We start from the raw sequence: 25,284 nt of genomic DNA, 5'->3' as shown, positions 1-25,284 counted from the left end.
CATCGCGCAAGTCTACCGCGAAGGTGTTAGGATTCACATATATAGCCTGCAGACGGTGCCCACGTATGGTTCATGCACCCACAGCACGATCCAGGGCGGCGGTCGAAGGCCGAACCGCGAACCTCTGCAACGAGCCACAACGCGTGCGTCACCGCCACGCCACCGAACGCAATTTAATTTGCTCACTTTCGCCTTCCGTTGTTCATAATTAGGTTCGAAAATGGAATTTAAAAATGTAAAATGCCTCGTCACGCGTCGTCAATCTAGCGTCATGGCAAGAGAGTCTAATTTAACCTTGATATTGAAATCCAAAAAACTCCGTCTCTTCGTGTCGAGCAGAGTCAAAGCCAATTTCACTGGTGAACAGCGACGTCTGAATAAATATCCAATCGCGCATCCCACCACGGCGCCTGTAGCATCACAGTGGGGTAACGTCGATCCCAATCTGCCCCATTGCATCGCACACACGCAGCATGGAATCTGGACAAAAGTTGATCCCACTTTGCCCGGGTTGCATTCAACACCTCCGGCATAAAAGCTGGGCAAAGTTGATCCCACTCTGCCCCATTGCATCGCACACACGCAGCATGAAATCTGGACAAAAGTTGACCCCATTCTGCCCGGGTTGCATTCAACACCTCCGGCATGAAAGCTGGGCGAAGTTGATCCCACTCTGCCCCATTGCATCGCACACACGCAGCATAAAATCTGGACAAAAGTTGACCCCACTCTGCCCGGGTTGCATTCAACACCTCCGGCATGAAAGCTGGGCAAAGTTGATCCCACTCTGCCCCATTGCATCGCACACCCGTGGCATCACGGCCGGCCAAAGTAACAGCGCTGGACGCCCTCTAGGGGTCGGCGGACCCAATGTTTTGAGGCCACGCGATCCCACCGCGAAATTTTGTCCGCACGTCGCGTGGTGCCTTCGCAGTGGCGACCGCGCCGCACCGCGAAGCCGGCAAAAACCCCGAGTTCGATCCCCCGCCACGGCGACCCGAAAGGACGAAGGTCAAACGCTCCGTCGAGTCAAAATGCCTTTGTTGTCGTTGATCGCTCGCGCGGATGAGACGATCCTCGTCTCTCGAGTTCTCCCTCCCCTTGGTTAAACTGAATGAACTTGGAACTTAAAACGTGATCATCTCCGTGGCATTTACGTGCGATCGGTGTCCCATTAACCCTTCGGCAGCGCCTCTCGCCTTCCCGCTACGGCAGCCAGGCTGGAAACACAATGACCCAAAAACGTACGGGTTCCTGCAGGAGGAAGGAGATAAGCGGAACGCATCCACACCTCCAGCGATGCTGTGACAGCAGGCTGGAAAGGATTGCATTTTACAGCCTCATCATTTCACAATTCGCTGTCAGAGGGCATGCACGAGGGGGTAAATCCGCCGATTCTGTCGGGCCGTGTTTTTTTTTACGATACCTTGCTCCCGGGAGTAAAAATTATATTGGGCAAATGGGTTGCATTGCAGCCACTGCCGGTTCTGCTGTGATTTGGAGCCCTCGGTGACATCAGGACTCACTGCCCTCTCTTATCCTCACAGCCCTCCACTGCCTCTTTGCTACACGGGGGGGGGGGGGGGGGGAAGACTGCAGGCAAATGACTGTGAGCGCTTATCACTGGCAGCACGTATACCGTGATCAGGCACGACAACTCAGTACGGTGTTGGTGGAGGGCGATGGGAGTTTTTGTTTGCCTGACCAATGCGTTTGGTCTATGAAGTGTGCAAACCTAGGCTCGTCACGTGACCTACGCCTGCGATCTAATCGGAAGTTATCCAAAACAAAGGTTGTTTTGGGCTGGATCACGTAAATATAAATGTGTTGTTAAACCCACCACCACCTGACACAGGCAATTGGTAAGGTTTGTCACGTAAACAAAACGCGGCAATTAGTTACTAATTCAGCACACCGGTGTGTTGCAGAGTAAGCCCCACATTTCCAATCTGAGTATGACGTTTCGCCGGTGATTATAACCAGCTTCATCAGGCGATAGCCAGATTTGTGGAGAATTACTCCTGTGTTTTGGTCGTAAATAGATGGGGTAAAGGTGATGTTATTGGTGTGGGCCTATGACGTGTTACTCGACGTATGATGACCTGCATAGGTATGCCATTGAGTAGTGTATTACTTGATTATAGGCTTCCAAGCAGCACTTAGCCTGCAGCTATCAGAATGGTGAAAGTTATTTTTCGTTTCTCTCAATTTCAATAGATTCTCTAATTAATCTTGGCTAGTCGTAACTAGTTTTACACAAAATCTCAACATTACCAAAATCAATTGAGTGTCCTTGTTGGCACGCGTGTTCTGCTATGGCTCAGTCGTGTTTGGGAGTATTTAATATTTCTTTGGTGTTCTTACTGATCATTCGTCCCGTCTGACCAACATAGCATTTGCCACAGCAGAAATTAACCCGGGGCACCTTCTGTTGATAGCTTCGGCAATTAATCTTCAGCACCATATACTTGTTTTAGTTTTTTTTATGTACCATGCCAAATCTCTCTCGGATGTTTCGCGTTATTTTTAAAGACATTGCACTCACCGCAGATAACTGTAGCGACACAACTGCACTCTACGATAGCTGGCGCCAAACTGTGCACACACGCCCTCCCTCTCCTGCATGGCCTTGCGGGAGCCTCGGTACCCGTGAAGCTGTTTCATTTTTATATACAGTAAAACCTTGGGTTGAGAGTAACTTGGTCTGCGAGTGTTTTGCAAGACGAGCAACATTTTTTTTAACAAATATTAATTTATACTCTTTGGTTTTTTTTTCGGTAAAGTCACGTAGGTAAAATAAAATTGAAATAAAATAAAACAACTAAATAAAATCACGACGTTTCGGAGGCAACACAAGCTTCCGTCTTCAGGTGGAACAGTCGCGGCTATCTTGCTGTGACTGTTCCAAATCAAATCACGACGTTTCGGAGGCAACACAAGCTTCCGTCTTCAGGTGGAACAGTCGCAGCTATCTTGCTGTGACTGTTCCAAATCAAATCACGACGTTTCGGAGGCAACACAAGCTTCCGTCTTCAGGTGTGTTGCCTCCAAAACGTCGTGATTTGATTTAGTTGTTTTCTTCTATTTTAATTTCATTTTACCGACGTGACTTTACCGAAAAAAACCAAGGAGTATGAATCCTTGCAGTCACGAAAGCTTCAAATCTAGAAGTATTAATTTGATAAACGAGCGAGGGTCTTGCAATACGAGCAGTGCGTACGCGCTTTGTCTGCCGAGCGTCACGTGATCACAACTGATATAAGAGTGCTTTGATATACGAGTGCTTTGGATTACAAACACGTTTCCGGAACGAATTATGCTGCGCAATCCAAGGTTTTACTGGAATTCCTCCGGTTCCGTTCCGACGTCGTGCATCATCAGCACGGGAAAGGGCAAAGCCTCTGCCCTTGCTTACCGTCCCGTGACCCTGCCAGGGCTCCGTACCGACCCTCGCACCACACCCACCTATTGGCTTGCCCGAGTTGTTGAGGCTCGTGACGTCGGTCTGCTCGGTGGAATGAGACGTGCCGCTGCAGTGCGACAGCCGCTGCTTCTGCTTTCGCGTCAGCAGCTGTGTGGACCTGTTCCCCGAGGAGTAGCCCATTTTTCCATCAGCTGAGCAGACGGACGGATGGAGGGAGGGAGGGGTGGGGGGATGGAGGAGTGTTGGGTGGGGGGGGGGCAAAAAAGAATCGTGTAAACTTTAGCTGAAAGCCTCGGATTTCTGATTAAAATCGTTTCGTAAATCGTCATCACGAAAACTCCGGTCAGCCTCGCCGCGGCAGCAGCAGCGGCTTTTGGCTAACCGTCGAACAAAGACGGTCACCGCATCGCGCGCTTTCAGATGCGCTTCTGCGGCCGTCTGGAACGCTCTTCCTTCCGATCATAGGAAGCCACCCAGAGCAATGATTTTTTTTTTTAATCTAAATTGGAAACTCATTTCTTTAGAAGTGCTATTCGTGTCAAGTTTATTGTCCTTCCCCCGCACCTTCGATGAGCGCGGTTTGGATAAGCACAGTAGCGGAAGAAGAAGTTGACCACTCATGCATAACGCATCTCGTCTCTCGTGTTGTGAACCACAGTGTGTGCCAAAGGGCAAATTGCCTCAAGCCGATGTTCCAAAAGCACCGCTCCGCCAACGTGGCAGTCACTCACACGCGCTGATTAATCGCGGGGGACGTGCTGGCGACAGGAGCGCGTGCCTGCCCGGGAGCAACGCCAAAAGCTGCGGCGGGCCTCGGCGCACAGTGGAGTGGGCATCGCTCGGTGAATTGGCCATGCACGGTGCAAAAGAAGTTCGGCATGCGTTGCAAGCAACACCAGGGTCAACTTGTGTCCGTGGCCCTTAAGCACCTGTGCGTGGCTGACAGGAGGCTGAAATCGTCAAATCGCGCGGCGGCCATACGCGAGGGGCTTATTCATTTATTTATTGGACCAGTTTAAGGCCCACTGAGCTATATTGCTTCCTTTTTCGGAAGCGACCTGGCCACGAATGATAGCTCAACGAAGTGATAGTAACAGCCAAATACCGAGAACGCACGTTGTTTCTAAATGTGGACGGAAAAACCGGAGGACCCGGAGAAAAATCCACGCGGCTGCAGGGAGAACACGCAAATTCCATATTTACAGCAGGCGTCAGTGCCGGGATCGAACCCACGACCTCCTGCATGCCATGCGAGGAAGTTAACATCTCGCCACCGCGGCTTGGCGTGGGACGCACAGGGCGCGCGCACTTACAGTATTTCCCGCAGCAGAAGAACTTCTTCCACTGGTAGCGGACGTTCTCCCGGAGCGCACAGTGGAAGAGGAAGATCATGAACCCTGGCGGGGTGGGGGGGGCACAAAAACCAAAGGGGCACGGAACGTCAACGGCGCCATTCGGGCACTCGCTCCTCGCTCGCTCCCCACTCCCTCCCCACTCGTCGCTCGCTCCCCGCTCCCTCCCCACTCCTTCCCCGCTCCCTCCCCGCTCCCTCCCCGCTCCTCGCTCGCTCTCTCCCTGCTCCTCGCTCGCTCCCTCCCCGCTCCCTCCCCGCTCCCTCCCCACTCCCTCCCCGCTCCCTCCCCGCTCCCTCCCCGCTCCCTCCCCGCTCCTCGCTCGCTCCCTCCCCGCTCCCTCCCCGCTCCATCCCCGCTCCCTCCCCGCTCCCTCCCCGCTCCTCGCTCGCTCCCTCCCCACTCCCTCCCCACTCCCTCCCCGCTCCCTCCCCGCTCCCTCCCCGCTCCTCACTCGCTCTCTCCCTGCTCCTCGCTCGCTCCCTCCCCGCTCCCTCCCCGCTCCCTCCCCACTCCCTCCACGCTCCCTCCAGGCTCCCTCCCCGCTCCCTCCCCGCTCCCTCCCCGCTCCTCGCTCGCTCCCTCCCTGCTCCTCGCTCGCTCCCTCCCCGCTCCCTCCCCGCTCCCTCCCCGCTCCTCGCTCGCTCCCTCCCTATTCCTCGCTTGCTCCCTCCCCGCTCCCTCCCCGCTCCCTCCCTGCTCCTCGCTCGCTCCCTCCCTCCCCGCTCCCTCCCCGCTCCCTCCCCGCTCCCTCTCCGCTCCCTCCCCGCTCCCTCCCCGCTCCTCGCTCGCTCCCTCCCCGCTCCCTCCCCGCTCCTCGCACGCTCCCTCCCCGCTCCCTCCCTGCTCACTCCCAGCTCGGACCGGTTCAGATAATCATCACCGGTGACGGCCGTGAACGGGAATCGAACTCGGATGGCCGGGGTTCGTAGCGCAGCGCGCTACCCGCCACGCCACCGCTCCCCATGCACGCACACATGCACGCGCGCGCACGCTCCACCGCCGCCCGCCAACCCCGACCGACCTTGCAGCGTGTTGAAGATGATGAAGAGGTAGATGAAGGCGAGCTTCTGGGGGCCGAAGCCGAGGAAGGCGAAGGCCCAGGTGATGCCGAGCAGGAAGGTGAGGCTCACGCTGCCGCGGAGCTCGCGGGCCACGCTCGAGTGCTTCTCCTTGCCGTGCTTGCGCTTCTGCTGGCAGATCTGGCGCAGCACCACTACGAACATGCTCAAGTTGAGGCAGAAGACGAGGCAGAAGTAGCCGGCCACCGCCACGTAGAACACCACGTCCAGCCGGATCCAGCAGCTGCGGGGGGTGGGGGAGGGGGGATGCGACGGGAGACCAGGGTAAGGTTTATAATGCGGCCTAGCCAGCAGCACGCCTGCATCACAGGGAATGTGCAGTGTAGCTACTGGTGCCCGTGATCCCGAACCCTGGTTCTCTGGGTACTTACAAGTCGTCTCTCTCTCGATAGTTGGTGGAATTTTTTTGTCCTTTCCCGTAAAAGTCTCTGTTTATAGCCAGCAGAACCGCAACGACAATGGCTGGGACACCTGCGAGGAGAAGACGCAAACACACGGGGACACAACAAAAAAGACAATGATCCCCCGTATAGCCTGTAACAGACTGCTGGGGCAAGTGCTGTGAGCGAGCGCCTATGAAGGCCGGCAGAGCACACGAGGGGGTGAGCGGCCAGCACCACGCCCGGCCGCCTTTGTCTCCCCAGTGGCGATGTTTACACATCGCACCAGGTACTCATTTGAGGCTGAGTCGACCTAGGGGAGGCCCAGGAGCGGTTCAATTATTCATCACTGGTGTTGGCCGTGAGCGGGAATTGATCTCGGGTCGCCGGTTTCGTGGCACAGAGCACTAACGACTACACTACCGCTCCCCAGCAACACACAGAGACACAACGACAGAGACACACACACACACAGACACGTGCACAGAAACACGAAGACAGATACACAGAGGCAACCACAGACACTTTCCCCATCCCGCTGCCAGTCACCCCATCCCACTACCACTCGCCACCACTCACCCCATCCCTCCACCACTCACCCCATCCCTCCACCACCCACCCCATCCCAGCGCCACTCAACCCATCACCGCGGCCAACTCACCCCAGCCGACGATGCAGAACTTGAGGATGTAGTTGCGCACGTAGGTGTTGAAGACCTTGACGACGGCCAGGTAGAGGTGGGCCGCCTCGAGGCCCATCCAGGTGAAGGAGGCGAGCAGCGAGTAGTGCAGCAGGGCGCCGGTGGCGAGGCACAGACCGTAGATGTTGAACCACGCGATCCACGCGTCCAGCATGAACAGCAGGTTCAGCAGCAGCAGCGCTGCGCACAGGTTCATCAGGATCTTGGACGGGTGATCCGTGCGGATTTTCCTGCAAGGGAGGGCGGTTCAGCAGATCGGCATCGCAGTCGTCACAGCCGCAGCCTCGTTGTGTTCACTCCACGCCTCTCCCCCGAGCCATCTGTGATTGCTGCTATAATAATTATTAGTAGTGATGAAGCAAAGAATAGGCTTTACACCAAATAGACACCGATCTCACGGTGACAAGTCTGAGTTAACCACACATGCCGCTTGTGATAAATCATTGCAAACAAACACGAGTTGATAATAATGTACGGATTATCCTTGGGACTGAGTGGCCTGCACCAGAGACGAACATTCTATGGCTTGTCTTTGGCCAGAGGAAGACTAGGACTACAATAATAACAACAATAACGGCTGACTCGATCTGCCCTGCTTATATGAACACTCGGCTGGGGGGGGGTGGGGGGGGATGGGGACTCACTCGAATGTGATGTAGGTGACAAGGGTGATGCCGAGGAAGATGACCGAGAGGCCGGAGCCGATGTAGGTGATGAAGCTGAGGGACTGCTCGATCACTTCCGAGTACTTTGGGCCCGGAGAGAAATCCTGGTCGGGCAGAAAGAAACAAGACGACACGGCGACGCACGCGACAAGCGGTATCAGAATCTTTATTTGGGCTGCCGGAGGAATCCCGTGCAAGTGATGGTGCTCGTTTCTCACAGATGTCCAATTAGGAGCGGGTCAGCGGGTTGCAACGACAAGAATCCGTAGCGTCAGAAGGAAATGCCTTTTGAGTTGTTAGTGTATTAGTGGAACAATCTTTTTTATTCTGAAGCTTCCTCCATACTTCAAAGCGCTATGCAAAAAAAAAATCTGAATCAGAAATGTATTTCTCCGGTAAAGCCCATTGAGTTGTGAAGCTCTTTTTCGATAAAATCCAAACGAAATTCAGTGAAAAGTCAAAATAATAATGCCGCGTTTGGCAGAAGGGCCGCCACTAAGGCGAGCTCGAGGACAGCCCCTCGAGACGATGCTTCGGCCCGCCTCTTTCACGCCGGAAGAGGTGGGAGTACCCGCGGAACGTCGGACATCGTGCCGAACAACACGCAGAATCGATTGGGAAAAAACCCCACGTTGGAGAGGTGCGCAGCAGCACCGCCACCGCGGAGAGATCCTGCGCAGTGGTAAATTATTCGTCATCATCATCATCATCATCGTCGTCGTCATCGTTGCGATTACGGTTGTCGTGGTCACGGTCGTCGTGGTCACGATCGGCATTGCTGCGGTAACGCTCGTCATCATCACGGTCATCGTCGTCATGGTCGTCGTCATCGCCCACCGCGGGTCCTCACGGCGACGGTCGTTGTCGTCGTCGTCGTGGTCACAGTTGCCGTGGTCACTGTCACCGTGGTCACTGTCACCACACGACCGCTGCGGCCACAGTAAGGAGGCTGTCCGCGCGCGCCGACCTCACCAGCAGCAGAGCGAAGTGCGTCAGGTGGTTGCACTGGCACAGAGTCACGTTGTGGTCGGAGCCGCCGGGCACGGCGATGCACCCTTTGCTGTTCCAGTCTGGCCAGGGGCAACACCGCAGGGCATTCGAGTGGCATGTCGAGTTGATGAAAAAAAAAAAAACAGGCTTGACCCTTTTTCCGGTAATAAAACAGGCGGTGTGAAGATGTTCGAACACCGTTCCCTGCACCCCTTCAATCCGTCGTATCCCTTCACTCAAGTCCATCGGCGTGAAGTACAGGCCTCGCCTTTTGTTGCAATGAAAACACACGCATATATAAAACGTGTTCGAACACCAAATAGACACCTAGTGCAAGGCATCATCAAGTCTGCGTTAGCCACGCATCATGTTTGTGGAAAGACATGCAAACAAACGTGGTTTGATAACAATCAGAAGGTTGATTTATACTGGAGGAATCCGATGAGCTATAAAGCTCTCGTTTCACAGATGTATGCATTTGTCTTCGAAAGCGATTGGCCTACAACTTCACGGCCTTGCCTCGCCACCGGCGGCTAGGCCGGAGAACGAACGCCGGAAAGGTGAACGGCACAAAGGCGTCGCTTCACGTCGCGGCGCGAAGCTTCTCACGTCGTGAACATCGTCTCCCCAGGTGAATATCGGATTCACGTCGGAGCCAGGAGCGGGGGAGAATTCGGACTTCGCAACAAGCCCTTGAAAGCAAGGGAGAGAGAGAAAAGGGGTGTCACGTAAGCTATATTCACCTTTCTTGACGAAGTCCCAGTACACGCACTTGACGTTCTGCAACGCAACACAGAGGGGGTGAATCGCAACAGAGCAACGCTTGGCACGGCAACACCGCCGCCTGGGGTCACTGAAGTGAGGGGTGCACGTGGGTGAGGACGGGAGACGGTGGGGTGGGGGTGCCGGGGGGAAGGGGGTATTCCCCCCGGCACCTCCAACTCCCTGTACATCATAGACACGTGGTTTCCCAACATAGACACGTGGTTTCACAACATAGACCAGTGGTTTCCCAACATAGACACGTGGTTTCCCAACATAGACACGTGGTTTCCCAACATAGACCAATGGTTTCCCAACGTAGACACGTGGTTTCCCAACATAGACACGTGGTTTCCCAACATAGACACGTGGTTTCCCAACATAGACCAGTGGTTTCCCATCATAGACCAGTGGTTTCCCAACATAGACACGCGGTTTACAAACATAGACCAGTGGTTGCCCAACCTGGCTTTGAAGTATTCAAGTTTCGGGTTGGGATATCATTCAGTCCATTATCTCTCCACGGTCGATAAGAAACGACTACTGTGTAATCATCGGCAAAACGTTGTGGGTTTACTCTCCAACACACCGGTGTGCTGAAGTACCACACCCGTCAACCCATTATCAGTGCCCTACCTGATTACAGACCAATTCAGACCTTATTGGTCACCCCGTGCCCTACAAATCTCAACGTTCATCCTACAAAGTCCCATCACAAGGGAGAAACACAAACAAATAGACACACTATCTTTTAACCGTATTTAAACGGCTGTACGGACCTGAACACTCAATTTCCCTGTACAAATATACAGGGTAAACCGGATGGGTTGACAGGTGTGAAGTACTAACTAATTGTCACGTTTTGTTTACGTGACAAACCTCACTTATTGGCCGTGTCGGGTGGCGGCGGGTTTAACGACACAATATTTATATTTACGCAATTTAATCCAAACTCCCCCCCCCCCCCCACTTTATTATGGCTAATATTGGTCGCAAAAGCCTACCACGTGTTAAACCATGGACCAGTTTTGGAGCAAGTCAGCAGTGATTGTCCTCTGGTAGAGACTCAGCCCAGCCACGGCAGTGTCCAAGTTCCGCCACTGGCTCTTGCGGGGCTGTACAGCTGGAGGCGGGACGAGCACCCGAGCCTCGACTGCTCAATCGGAGCTGCCGGAAGGAAATAAACACGGCGCCTCCGTCCCCTGGTGGAGAGTCGCGGCACAGCTCTTGAGGTGAACCAAAACCAGTGCCACGTGGTACTTTTACTTTCAACAATCTCGATTGAGAACGTCATTTCTTGAGGGCCGAACCTTGTGTTTAGTCTGTGCGTAAGTCGATTTGTTCATAAGTCCAACTTCACTCCTGTCGATTCCAAACACGCTGTACGGCGTGTACAATAAACACGGGGAATGGCTTTAAAAGTTGTTAAATCTCCTGTAGATGTAGATGCCACTGGTTCTTCACGTTCTGAAGATGCCACCACCACCATCTATCGCGCAGCAGTTGAACTTACGACTCTCGGTCTGAACAGGCAACTGGACATACGGACCAGGTTTGTTCGTATTTCTGAAAGTTCCCAAGTCGAATGTTCGCAAGTAGAGGAGTCCTTGCACATACATACACAATCCACTGCACCAACGAATCCAGAAGCCAAGGAGGTCGCTTCTTCTCCTATGCTGCCCGCGCAAAGACTGAAACTTCCCTGCGCCCGGCCATGCACTTGCAGGGGGTTCATTCGGCCCCCCGTTGTTGCCCCGGAGCCCATGGGAGGTTAGAGGTAAGGAACAGGACCCACCTTTATCATCCCCTCCACGGGATCCAGGGCGCTTTGGTTGGTGTGCCACAGCGAGATGTTGACCGGGTCCTTGAGGTTCGTGATGTTCGCCAGTTTTCCCACGCTCGCCGCCACCACGTAGCTCGACAGCTGTGCGAATACAATGCAACATCGAACGTCGTCGTCATCACCGCCGTCGCCACCACCATCATCATCATCGTCGTCAACAGCACCACTGCTGTCGTCATCATCGTCACAATAACCATGCCTCGTTGCATGCCTAAGCAGCAGTCATTCTCTATGCGCTGCCGGAGTGAAGGTGCGCTGCGCGTGGGAGCGCCGCTTGCATTGGCCTGCGGGAAGAGTTTGGTGTTGTTGTAGACGGTGAACTGGGCCCGTGTCGCCATCGCCTTCTGAGCCGGGTCGAGCGAGTCCAGCAGGGAGGCCGGCAGCGACACCGATGTCTCCCCATCCTGCACCAGGGGACAACCATCATGCATCATCATCATCATTGTCACCATCGTCACTGCCATCATCATTGTCACCATCGTCACTGCTATCCTCATTGTCACCATCGTCACTGCCATCATCATTGTCACCATCGTCACTGCCATCATCACTGTCACCATCGTCACTGCCATCATCACTGTCACCATCGTCACTGCCATCATCATTGTCACCATCGTCACTGCCATCATCATTGTCACCATCGTCACTGCCATCATCATTGTCACCATCGTCACTGCCATCATCACTGTCACCATCGTCACTGCCATCATCATTGTCACCATCGTCACTGCCATCATCATGGGCGTCACGGTGGCGACATGTTATATCGAGTATTTGGCTGCTATAAATATCCACATGATAAGCCACTTCTGTCAGCTATCATTTGTGGCCAGGTCGCTTCTGATAAAAGAGCTATGTAGCTCAGTGGGCCTTACCTGGTCACAAAAAAAAATACTTTTAGTTTATCGTTTAGTTTATCTTGCCTGACCTTTGGCTCTCGGAATGACGCGCACGGCTCACCTTGAACTCCTGCGGCTGCGAGCTGTCGCTCTCGTTCATCTTGGACACGAAGAGCAACAGGTTCTTCGTCGGGAGCGAGATGCTGGAGCTGGGGAAGTCGATCTTCTGCAGCAGGGTGTCCACCATGTGCAGTGCCCTGCAAACGGAGCGAGCGACTTTCGTTACCAAAACAACGCACCGGCCGTGCGGTACGGCGGAGCTCCAGAAAAGCCTTTCGTCGACGGCACGTTGGGGGCGACTCTCCCACGCCGACGAGGCGCCTTGGAAGTCGTGGGAGACCGCCCGCACCTCAGCCCCACTGCACGCGAGCTGCCGATCACGGACCGACCGACCGATCGACCGACCGGCCGGCCGGCCAGCCGCGGTGAACCCATTTACACCGCTGGGTGGACCACGAAAGGCGATTTGAGAAACTTGCACGTCGAATAAACTGCTGGGCCCCTGACCCCCCCGCCCCCCCCCCCCCGATAAGATGCATCGATTCAAACTATACACTATATATTGTTTGTAATTAATGTAGGGCCCTAATTAAAAAGCTTTAATTTTCAGTACCAGCCCCCCTCACACACTCCATCCCCCACCTAACCCCAAGCCACTGCCTTCCCACCGCGCCCGGCCACTGCTTCTGCGTCGTCCAATCGAGAATCTTCTTCTTGATGATGTAGACCCAGAGACGGCAACTAAACAAGTTGACATTCTTGATGATGTAGACCCAGAGACGGCAGCTAAACAAGTTGACATTCTTGATGATGTAGACCCAGAGACGGCAACTAAACAAGTTGACATTCTTGATGATGTAGACCCAGAGACGGCAGCTAAACAAGTTGACATTCTTGATGATGTAGACCCAGAGATGGCAGCTAAACAAGTTGACATTCTTGATGATGTAGACCCAGAGACGGCAACTAAACAAGTTGACATTCTTGATGATGTAGACCCAGAGACGGCAGCTAAACAAGTTGACATTCTTGATGATGTAGACCCAGAGACGGCAGCTAAACAAGTTGACATTCTTGATGATGTAGACCCAGAGACGGCAACTAAACAAGTTGACATTCACGATGATGTAGACCCAGAGACGGCAACTAAACAAGTTGACATTCACGTGGTCAAGCCCAGGTGGCGGCGCCAGGAGCAGCCAGCAGAGCAGCGTATTGTCGCCGCGTTGCCTCCTTCGTGAGTGGTGAATCAGGGCGTTGCGTCGCTACACGTTGCGACTACGGGCTTGCTCTGGGTGACCGCAGTCGCCCCCCTCCGGGATGGTGCCGCACGCACTTACTCACTCACGCACTCACACACTCACGCACGCACACACGTACTCACGCACTCACGCACGCACTCACGCACGCACTCACGCACGCACTCACACACGCACTCACGCACGCACGCACTCACACACGCACTTGCTCACGCATTCACTCACTCACACACTCACTCACTTACACACTCACTCACACACGCACTCACACACGCACTCACGCACTCACTCACACACTCACACACGCACTCACGCACGCACTCACTCACACACGCACTCACACACGCACGCACTCACTCACTCACACACTCACTCGCACACTCACTCACGCACACACGCACTCACGTACGCACTCACTCACACACGCACTCACGCATGCACTCACGCACTCACTCACACACGCACGCACTCACGCACGCACTCACGCACGCACTCACTCACACACGCACTCACGCACGCACGCACTCACACACGCACTCACTCACGCACTCACTCACTCACACACTCACTCACACACTCACTCACACACGCACTCACACACGCACTCACGTACTCACTCACACACTCACACACGCACTCACGCACGCACTCACTCACTCACACACGCACTCACGCACGCACTCACTCACTCACACACTCACTCGCACACTCACTCACGCACGCACGCACTCACGCACGCAGTCACGAATGCACGCGCGAGCGAACGCCGCTCACTTCTCGGACGAGTTGGCCAGCGAGCTGGACGGCGCTTCCAGGATGCTGCTGAAGCGAGTGGCCACCATCTGGGCGCCCTTCACGGAGATGGTGGGGCTCTGCTCCAGCAGTGCCAGCAGGCCGTCCATCTCCTTGCTCACCTCCTCCGCCGACTTGCTGTCCATGTTCTCCAGCACTACGCGGGGCCACGCGGTGGTGGTCGCGGTGTTAGTGGTGGTGGTAGTGGTGGTGGTAGTAGGTGCGGTGGTGGTGGTAGTAGTGGTGGTGGTGATGGTCGTGGTGGTACCGGCGGTTGTGGTGGTGACGGTCGTGATGGTGGCAGTAGTGACGGTGGTGGCAGTGGTGGTAGTGGTGGTGATGACGGTGGTAGTGGTGGTGGCGGTCATGGTGTTGTGGTGGTGGTGGTGGCGGTAGTGGCAGTGGTAGTGATGGTGGTGGTAGTGGTGGTGGTCGTGATAGCGGTCGTGGTGGCAGTAGTGACGGTGGTGGCAGTGGGGGTAGTGGTGGTGGAAATGGTGGTGGTGGGGATGGTAGTGGTGGTCGTGATGGTGGTTGTGGTGGTGATGACGGTGGTGGTAGTGATGATGGTGATGACGGTGGTGGTGGTGGTGATGATGGCGGTGGTGGTAGTGGTGATGGTGGTCATGGTGGTCGTGGTGGCGGTAGTGGCGGCGTTGTTTTCAGTTTGTGTGTCGGTTTCATCATCGTCAGATCCATCAGATGCAATTGTATTAGCAGCAGAAGATTCAACCGAAGCTTATCATGATCAGCAAAACTGCAGCAGCATCCTTGGCAGCAATAGTAGCATCAAAGGCATCATCATTATCAGCAGCATCTTTAGCGATAGTAATAGCAATTTCGTCATCTTCAATATCATCATCAGAAATCGTACTACCATTATAATTGTTATCATCACCATCCCCATCATTTTAAGCAGCAGAAACAGTATTAGTACTATTATCATCATCAGCAGCAGCAGTACAGTAGCAGCAGCAGCATGGCGATCTCTTTCTTCCTCGTGAAAATAAAGCAGCATCATTACGACACCTCCAACACAATGATCACAATCATCATCAGCAGCATCACCACCACCTCCATTATAATGATCACCACAATCATCGTCAGCAGCATCACCACCAACTCCACCATCAATATCATCACCGCAACCATCATGATCATCAGCAGTGAGTGGTTTGTGAGCGCTGAGTCGAGGCTCACGTGGAACGTCACAGACATCGGCGTCGATCGGCTGCCACGAGGAGGAGTAATTGTTCCCTTTCGTGCTGCCAGGGGCGACAAACCACGCGCACATTATTCACTTAACACGGTACGCGGTTACATTCACATGCCTGGTGTGTCCTCGTTTAACATTCACACGCCTGGCGTGTCCTCGTTTAACATTCACACGCCTGGCGTGTCCTCGTATAACATTCACACGCCTGGCGTGTCCTCGTTTAACATTCACACGCCTTACAAGTCCTCGTTTAACATTCACACGCCTGGCGTGTCCTCGTTTAACATTCACACGCCTGGCGTGTCCTCGTTTAACATTCACACACCTGGAAAGTCCTCGTTTAACATTCACATACCTGGCGTGTCCTCGTTTAACATTCACATACCTGGCGTGTCCTCGTTTAACATTGACATACCTGGCGTGTCCTCGTTTAACATTCACACGCCTGGCATGTCCTCGTTTAACATTGACATACCTGGCGTGTCCTCGTTTAACATTCACACACCTGGCAAGTCCTCGTTTAACATTCACATACCTGGCGTGTCCTCGTTTAACATTCACACAACTGGCGTGTCCTCGTTTAACATTCACATACCTGGCGTGTTCTCGTTTAACATTCACACGCCTGGCGTGTCCTCGTTTAACATTCACACGCCTGGCATGTCCTCGTTTAACATTGACATACCTGGCGTGTCCTCGTTTAACATTCACACACCTGGCAAGTCCTCGTTTAACATTCACATACCTGGCGTGTCCTCGTTTAACATTCACACAACTGGCGTGTCCTCGTTTAACATTCACACGCCTGGCGTGTCCTCGTTTAACATTCACACGCCTGGCGTGTCCTCGTTTAACATTCACACGCCTGGCAAGTCCTCGTTTAACATTCACACGCCTGGCGTGTCCTCGTTTAACATTCACACGCCTGGCAAGTCCTCGTTTAACATTCACACGCCTGGCGTGTCCTCGTTTAACATTCACACGCCTGGCCAGTCCTCGTTTAACATTCACATACCTGGCGTGTCCTCGTTTAACATTCACACGCCTGGCAAGTCCTCGTTTAACATTCACTCGCCTGGCAAGTCCTCGTTTAACATTCTCACACCTGGCGTGTCCTCGTTTAACATTCACACGCCTGGCAAGTCCTCGTTTAACATTCTCACACCTGGCGTGTCCTCGTTTAACATTCCCACGCCTGGCGAGTCGTCAACCGCTCAGAAACCGCATTTTAACGGTGCAAGTTCCGCGTTATAACGGCATGAGTTACGCGTTATGCAACAAGTGTTCGCACATGGAAGAACCGCGTTACAGTGGAAACTCGTTACGGCGTGAACAACCGCGTGGTAAGCGAGGAGTTTCACCCTAGAACCGAATCGTCACACGCTTCACGGAGTTGGAGGGGGTTTGTCACGTTAACAAAACACGTTGACCTGACAAACTTCACTAATTGGCTGTGTCGGGTTGGTGGCGGGTTTCACATTTACACGCTCCAACCACCCCCCCCCCCCCCAAAAAAAAGCCTCCATCATGGATATTGGTCGCGAAAGCCTGCGTGGTAAACCGACGATGACGACGATGACGACGTTTACCATGAACTCGCGTGCACAGGGTAAAGCGCGACCTCACCACTGTCGCGAGACGTTCTTGTCCTTGTTGATGGGGCACGCGATGACGGCGGTGTCACCGACGGTCACCGTGGGCCAGCAGAACTCCCCCTTGATGTTGACCAGAGTCTCGCCGAGGCAGTACACTGCGGGGAGACGTGCGGGGCGACGTGTCAGGGTGGCGCGCAGGGTGACGTGCAGGGTGACGTGCAGGGTGACGTGCAGGGTGACGTGCAGGGTGACGTGTCAGGGCGACGCGTCAGGGCGACGTGCAGGGTGACGTGTCAGGGCGGGGGGGGGGGGGCAGAGAGCGGGAAAAACACCGCCCCCCATTGGGGGGCAGCGCCGACAATGTCGAGCGCCACTCCGCTGTTGTAACACTGTTGTAAAACTGTTGTGACACTGTTGTAACATTGTTGTAACGTTGTTGTAACAGTTGTAACACTGTTGTAACGCTGTTGTAACATTGTTGTAATGCTGTTGTAACACAGTTGTAACACAGTTGTAACACAGTTGTAACGCTGTTGTAATAGTTGTAATAGTTGTAACACTGTTGTAACGCTGTTGTAACGTTGTTGTAACATTGTTGTAACGTTGTTGTAACGTTGTTGTAACACTGTTGTAACAGTTGTAACGCTGTTGTAACGCTGTTGTAAAACTGTTGTGACACTGTTGTAACAGTTGTAACGCTGTTGTAACAGTTGTAACACTGATGTAACACTGTTGTAACACTGATGTAACAGTTGTAACACTTTTGTAACGCTGTTGTAACGCTGATGTAACACTGTTGTAATGCTGTTGTAACACTGTTGTAATGCTGTTGTAACACTGTTGTAACGCTGTTGTAACGCTGTTGTAATGCTGTTGTAACAGTTGTAACGCTGTTGTAACACTGTTGTAACGCTGTTGTAACACAGTTGTAACGCTGTTGTAACGCTGTTGTAAAGCTGTTGTAATGCTGTTGTAACAGTTGTAACGCTGTTGTAACGCTGTTGTAACACAGTTGTAACGCTGTTGTAACGCTGTTGTTACACTGTTGTAACGTTGTTGTAAGAGTTGTGACGCTGTTGTAACGCTGTTGTAACAGTTGTAACGCTGTTGTAACAGTTGTAACGCTGTTGTAACAATGTTGTAACGCTGTTGTAACACTGTTGTAACACTGTTGTAACAGTTGTAACGCTGTTGTAACAGTTGTAACGCTGTTGTAACGCTGTTGTAACATTGTTGTAACAGTTGTAACACAGATGTAACAGTTCTAACGCTGTTGTAACACTGTTGTAACACTGTTGTAACAGTTGTAACAATGTTGTAACAGTTGTAACGCTGTTGTAACAGTTGTAACGCTGTTGTAACGATGTTGTAACGCTGTTGTAACAGTTGTAACACTGATGTAACAGTTGTAACAGTTGTAACACTGTTGTAACAGTTGTAACACTGTTGTAACATTGTTGTAACGCTGTTGTAACACTATTGTAACACAGTTGTAACACAGTTGTGACGCTGTTGTAACGCTGTTGTAACAGTTGTAACGCTGTTGTAACGCTGTTGTAACGCTGTTGTAACAGTTTTAACACTGTTGTAACAGTTGTAACGCTGTTGTAACGCTGATGTAACACGCCGTCTTGTTGAGGGACTGCTGCTGCTGAGCTATCTTGCTGTGGTCGCTTTGCTGCCTTGCCAAATCCTGATAAATCGGAGTGATATTCGAAGCAGTTGATGAATGACGCTGGCTGCTGCCTTGCTTGCTGGCTATCGCTGTGCGTGTTTTGCGTCGTTTGTTGGTTGTAACTTGCTGACCCCGTGCCCTTACTGGACACCTGTGAAAAGAGCTTCACAGCTCATCGGATTCCTCCTCCAGTCTAAAGGGACGCCATGGTTGCTATCTGTTAACTACCTCGCCTGGTGTACAGGAGGACGTGGGTTCGATCCCGACCCCGACTCCTGTATATTTGGAATTTGCGTGCGGTCCCCGTGCTTGCGTGGATCTTCCCCCGGGTTCTCCGGTTTTTCCTTCCAAATTTAGTAACGACGTGCGCATCAGAGTATTTGGCCGCTATACAGTTCTACGTGACGATGACGACGACGACGACGATGACGACGACAAGCCACTTCGTTGAGCTATCATTTACGTCGCTTCTGAAAAAAACGAGCACTATAGCTCAGTGGGGCTCTAGGGTTCAAATCGAGGATTCTGACGGTGATTCCCTTCCCCCCTTGCGGCGCTGCGCAAGGCGACGCATCACCCCGTGAACTGCGCGCGGCGGAGGTCGCCGACGCATCTGCGCTCGCGTCTGTCCAGCCCCAGCAGTATGAACAGGTTCACCACGGTTAGTCGAGCGCCAGGTCAAGACAAAGATCGCCCCGTCCACTCCCGCGTAGCCTGTGACAGACTGCTGGGGCAAGTGCTGTTGGCGAGCACCTATGAAGGCCGGCACGGCACACCAGGGGGTGGACGGTCAGCGCCACGCCCGGCCGCCTTTGTCTCCCCAGTGGCGGTGCTTACACACCGCACCGGGTACTCGTTTGAAGCTGAGTCGACCTAGGGCAGGCACAGGACCGGAACCCGTTGGAGGTAATCGTCGCTGGTGATGGCCGTGAGAGGGCATCGAACGGGGCTCGCCAGGTTCGTAGCGCGGTGTGCTTACTGCTACACTACCGCTCCAACCCCTTAGGTCACGCGACTTCTAAACCCGCTGGGCTGTTGAGTTCGCCACCTCCTGGCTTGCCAGCGTGCGGCGGAATTCAAAGCCAGAGTGGGTTCATTCCCATCTGTGTTACATGTGTGGAAGGGGTATTTGAGGGTTTCCCCGCTTTGCGCGCGTGCGTTTTGTCCGGGTGCCTCCGGTTTTCTTCCCGCGTGTCCAAACGCTCATGGACCGAATTGACCAAAACATCCTCATGTGGGGCCACAGGCCGCTTGGGCAAATTGTCGGTGCCAATTCCGGGTGCCCTCGCCGCTCGTCCACGATCGCTCCAGGGCCTCAAACTGAGCGCCCGTTACAAATTTGCGCTCCGATCTATTCGGTCTACTTTTGTCGCGATTTGATAACACACCTGAACTAATCTACACAACTAAAACTACCTTTTACTTTACCAGACAAGGCCCACTGAGCTGTCTGGCTCTTTTTATTCAGAAGAGACCTGGCCACAAATGATCATTAAAAGAAGTGGCTTATCATGTGGATATTTAGAGCAGCCAAATACTCTAAACGCGTGGTGATGTTGATTCTAAAAGTGGAGGGGAAAAAAACCGGAGGACCCGGAGAAAAATCCACTTAACCACAGGGAGAGAGACACAAACTCCAAATAAACAGCAGCAGGCGTCAGGGTCGGGATCAAACCCACGACCTCCTGCATACCAGGCGAGGTCGTTAACATTTCCTAGCCACCGTGGTGATGATGATGAGAGAGAGACACACAAACTCCAAATATACAGCAGCAGGCGTCAGGGTCGGGATCCAACTCACAACCTCCTGTAGTCCAGGCGAGGTCGTCAACATCTCCTAGCCACATGTGAACACGATGAGCGGTGCGATGCGGTCGGCTTACTCGCGTTCCCCACGGAAGGAACGTCCAGCTGGATCGTGCCGACTCCGAGCGACTGCTCCAGCCGGGGCTTGAGGTTGACGATGGTGGAGCTGAGCTGGCTGCGGATTTCGCTGGAGATGTTGACAATGGCTGCGATGTCGTCGACATTGCCCGCCCTCCGCATCTCCAGCACCATGCTCACCGTGAAGCTGGGAGCCGCCGTGTGGGGCAAGAGGCGAGACAGGAGATGAGAATGAGGCGCATGCATCTCGTCGCGCGTGCATCCAGGGCCAGAATCATGACGCCGCTGTGGTCCTAAAGCCGTGACAAGCTTAACAGGCCTCAATCGAGGAATGCCTGTGTATTTCTGTCAATTGTAAAATATTCATTTGATGCTGAGTCGACCTAGGGGAGGCCCAGGAATATTTCAAATAATCTTCACTGGTGTTGGCCCCTGAGCGGGAATCAAACTCGGGTCGCCAGGTTTGTGTTGGAGATGGAATAATAATAACTTACATTTATAAAGCGCCCTTACACAATCGTTCTCAGGGCACTCTGCATAAAAAGGCGGACATGGTTTAACATCAACCAAAGAAAGAAGAAGTGATAGGTTTTCGACTTTTTTCTGGCAACAAATAGGTGTTAAGATTTTGATTTAAAGCTTTCGTGACTGCAGTAATTCATATTCTTAGCTCTTTCGGTAAAGTCACGTTGAAGGGAAACAATAAAATAATAAAATATATATAAAACAATAAAAATTCTCACGACGTTTCGACCAAAACGCAAACGGTCATCATCATTGAGGTTGATGACCGTTTCTTGCCGTTGGTTTTTCACACCTGATGATGACCGTTTGCATTATGGTCGAAACGTCGTGAGAATTTTTATTGTTTTATATATATTTTATTATTTTATTGTTTCCCTTCAACGTGACTTTACCGAAAGAGCTAAGAATATAGGTGTTAAGATGTTAAAACACCAAACTGAAACCTTTTACAAGGAATCATGCCTGCATTAACCACAATACTTGTGGTCAGAATGCAAACAAAAAACATACTCTGATAATATATGCATTGTCAGTTTGGCGTTTAAACATCTTAACTCCTGTTTTGTTGCCAGAAAAAAGGGGAAAAACCTATTTTCATATTTTGGTACTGGCAAAGGAGGTCCCATGATGAAGAGAGAGAGAGAGAGACAGAAAGCCACTGTAACCAGATCCGTTTTTAGCCGAGACGTAAAGATTTGTAAAGTGTCTCGGAAGTGTCCTGACCTCGAAGGGATAACGAGTTCCAGAGTTCAGCTGCCGCAATCGAAAAAGGCGCCGTCACCACCCCCCAAGTGTGAAGCTGGAGACCGTGGCGACAGTGAGCAATGTACAGTCTGAGGACCTTAATGATCTTGATGGAATATGCGTGGCTGAATTGGGTCATGAATATAGGGAGCAGTAAGGCCATTTAAGGCCTTGAATACCAGCAAGAGAATCTGAAGGTCAGTATGGGTACGGACAGGGAGCCAGTGAAGGGACAGGAGCATATATGTGATGTGATCCTTAAAGGTTTGTGTACCAGTTAACACCCTGGCAGAAGCATTTTGAACATAATCCAGCCTGTTTAGGAGCAGAATCTGGAGGTGATATAGAACCGGTGCCCTCTGGCAATGGAATTGGGAGATGGGATTGAACTGGTGCCCTCTGGCAATTAAATAGGGAGGTGGGATTGAACCAGTGCCCTCTGGCAATGGAATTTGGAGATGGGATTGAACCAGTGCCCTCTGGCAATGGAATTTGGTGATGGGATTGAACCAGTGCCCTCTGGCAATGGAATTTGGAGATGGGATTGAACCAGTGCCCTCTGGCAATGGAATTTGGAGATGGGATTGAACCAGTGCCCTCTGGCAATGGAATTTGGTGATGGGATTGAACCAGTGCCCTCTGGCAATGGAATTGGGAGATGGGATTGAACCAGTGCCCTCTGGCAATGGAATTTGGTGATGGGATTGAACCAGTGCCCTCTGGCAATGGAATTGGGAGGTGAAATTGAACCAGTGCCCTCTGGCAATGGAATTGGGAGGTGAAATTGAACCGGTTTCCGCCCTCTGGATTGCGAGTGCAGCGGCGCGTCCCCGACTGTTGCACGACCACCACCACCGCGGGCGGCGGTGAGATTCTGGGCGAGCGTGCTTGTGAACGCTTCCGCGATGTCGCTCGTGGCCACGATTTATCTGTTTGCGTGCGTCCCCCACCCCGCCACCGCCGGCTTACTTCCACAGCTCGCCCATCTACGGAGAGAGACAGAGAGAGAGAGAAACACACGCGGGCAGCAGCCGTCAACGATGACCGATTGCGTCCGCGATTCGCCCATTCCAAAACGGACGCGCCCACAGACCCGCTGCGGCCTGGTGGGGCAGAGCGAGGAGGCTCCCGAGCTGCCAGTTGCATGTTTTCAATTTCCTCTTGGAGGGATTTACTCGACCCCATCATCTCTTGTCGTTCCTCTCGGGGGGGGGGGGGGTCCATAAAATAAGTACCACATTGTTGGGGAAGTCAAAAGTGGTTTTCCGATTGGATAAACTTCCCCCTCCCTGCCCGCCATGAGAATGTGGAATTTCTGCTACTGGCTGAGGCTTGTAAATGGGAGATGGGCACTGCTCTCAGTGCTGAGTCGAGCAGGAAATATTACTTTTAAGTTTATTTTGAGAAACCTTGAATATTAACGGCATTTGATCACCCACGATTAGCAGGGTTGGCTACGTAACGGTGAGAAAGTAACAAAAAACACGCATACATCAACAGCCAAGGTACAGTGTCATGCATATCCATGACTGTGTATGTCCAGGCGAGATTATGTGATCATGATTATCGTCAGCCATGCTCAGATGCACATTAGAGACGTCATAGGGACGTGTCAGAAATGAACCGTGTGCTATTATATATATATTTTTACTTTTAAGAGCATGGCATTATTGACGAGGAACATGTCGAGTTTTGTTATGTTTTGTCGTTGTTTGTGCTTGCACACCACTACGAATGCAGCAGCAGCAGCAGCATCATCAACAACATAACTGCCGGACATCTGCGGCGAAAAAAAAAAGAGCGTCATAGCGCATGGGATCCCTCCTCCGGTATAAACGGAGATTCTGACGAGCCTCTAACTCTCCAACGGTCGAAAAACTTACCGAACGGCGCACTCGCACTCTCCCTTGTCTCGTCACGCTGAAAATAAGGCGAACATTTCGCTCGAATTAGAGGGCGGTCGCATCGCGCGAGGGCGCGCCAGCCGTCCGCAAACCGATCTCCCGCGCCCACGGGGCTCAGCGAACCGAGAAGTCCAAACCGTCGAGCACATCGCCGCTGAATGCTCCATCCACGCAGATGCGTGGCGGTGTCGCCGATACCCGCGCCGCGCCAGCCACCTCACTGGACTGGGACGAGGACCGCTTTCGCATTCACTCGTGACGATCGGTAAAGAAAAAAAGTAAAAACGTCCGCCTTTCACAATGGCATGCGAAACAAGAAGACAGATGGCGATGGCGGGCTGAGCACGGAGGAATGGGCCACCGCCGCGGCTTGGAGAGACGAGCGCCCGGTGGTCTTGATCTCGTCTCCGTGCGTCGCCGCGCTGTCGTTCCCAATGAATGAGGCCCCCAGCTGCGGTCCAGCCAAGGGCTGCGCCCAGTGGCGGCTGTCCCAGCGCCGGGCTGCGAGCGGGGCGTCGCCTCTGCCGCTAAGCGGGCGACGTTTTGCTTCGTGGCTTGTCCCAAACGAAGCAATTTGTGCGTGCGTGTGTGTGTTTGTTTAGATGCGTCAAATATTCGGACATTCTCGACTCCCTTCGTCGATTAACTTCGCGGTTAAGACAGTCGCAGTAGTGGCCAGTTTTGGGGCAGGGGGGTGGGGTGGAGGGCGGCCGGGGTGGCTCACACAGCGAACCTCTGCAACGAATCACCTCCGGTTAGCACGGTAAGGCTACGTATGGTGCGAAAGAAGTTCAACGTACAGACGTACAAAGCGCCGAACTTGCCCCGCACGCCGCTCGCCCCGCGTGTGAGCGCCCCCCGCCCCCCCCGCACCCCGCGGTGCCGAGCCGTTTGGAGCCGAACGAGACGGAGGATGACAATCTCCGAGTGGGAACAACGATGACGGGGTGACGATGGCGAGACAAAAAAAACGGAAACAAATTTCCCCCCCCCCACCCACCCCTCCTCCCTTCCCCTAGGCATCATCCTCATCGCTCGTCGGGTCAAACCAGGTAACAGGTGCGCCTTCACGCGCAAAGGCAAAGATCCCCCGTATAGCCTTCAGCACGGCCGCCGGGGCGAGTGCTGCTAGCGAGTCGCACCTGTGAAGGCCGGCAACGGCACACGAGGGCGGTGGGTGGCCAAGCACCACGCCCGGCCGCCTTTGTCTTCCCCCCAGTGGCGACGTTTACACGCCGCACCAGGTGCTCATTTGAGTCGCGATCTAGGGGAGGCCCAGGACCGTTTCAGATAATCGTCATTGGGTGTTGGCCGTGAGCGGGAACCAAAATCTGGTCGCTGGGTTCGTAGCGGAGCGCGCTGACCGCTGCAATGCCGCTTAAGCCTTCACTCACGCACGCACGCACCCACCCACACACACACTTGCGCATACGCACGCACGCACACACGCGCATACGCACACACACACGCACGCACACTTGCGCATACACACGCACGCACGCACACGCATACGCACGCACGCACCCACACACACTTGCGCATACGCATGCACGCACACACACGCATACGCATGCACGGGCAGCCACACACACA

At 53.3% G+C, this 25,284-nt stretch overlaps 1 protein-coding gene across 1 annotated transcript in view; it reads right to left on the bottom strand.

The window, feature by feature from the left end:
- LOC116952899 (uncharacterized) overlaps positions 1-25,284 on the bottom strand; it is an 88,871-nt gene that overhangs the window by 3,866 nt on the left and 59,721 nt on the right. Inside the window, exons 20-36 of the mRNA XM_032972588.2 lie at positions 23,671-23,707; positions 22,757-22,773; positions 20,518-20,705; positions 16,991-17,114; positions 15,349-15,413; positions 14,131-14,305; positions 12,159-12,294; positions 11,477-11,602; positions 11,151-11,279; positions 9,337-9,373; positions 8,576-8,673; positions 7,583-7,707; positions 6,900-7,168; positions 6,230-6,329; positions 5,801-6,081; positions 4,738-4,821; positions 3,466-3,615 (exon numbers count right to left, since the gene is read on the bottom strand). Of these exons, the coding sequence (XP_032828479.2) occupies positions 3,466-3,615; positions 4,738-4,821; positions 5,801-6,081; positions 6,230-6,329; positions 6,900-7,168; positions 7,583-7,707; positions 8,576-8,673; positions 9,337-9,373; positions 11,151-11,279; positions 11,477-11,602; positions 12,159-12,294; positions 14,131-14,305; positions 15,349-15,413; positions 16,991-17,114; positions 20,518-20,705; positions 22,757-22,773; positions 23,671-23,707 (2,141 nt within the window). The remainder of the gene's footprint in view (positions 1-3,465; positions 3,616-4,737; positions 4,822-5,800; positions 6,082-6,229; positions 6,330-6,899; positions 7,169-7,582; positions 7,708-8,575; positions 8,674-9,336; positions 9,374-11,150; positions 11,280-11,476; positions 11,603-12,158; positions 12,295-14,130; positions 14,306-15,348; positions 15,414-16,990; positions 17,115-20,517; positions 20,706-22,756; positions 22,774-23,670; positions 23,708-25,284) is intronic.

Source organism: Petromyzon marinus, chromosome 49 (assembly GCF_048934315.1).
Source record: "Petromyzon marinus isolate PM22_M1 ecotype Great Lakes invasive population chromosome 49, UKy_Petmar_22M1.pri1.0, whole genome shotgun sequence".
NCBI lineage: Eukaryota > Metazoa > Chordata > Hyperoartia > Petromyzontiformes > Petromyzontidae > Petromyzon > Petromyzon marinus.
This window is presented reverse-complemented; position numbering and strand designations above follow the sequence as displayed.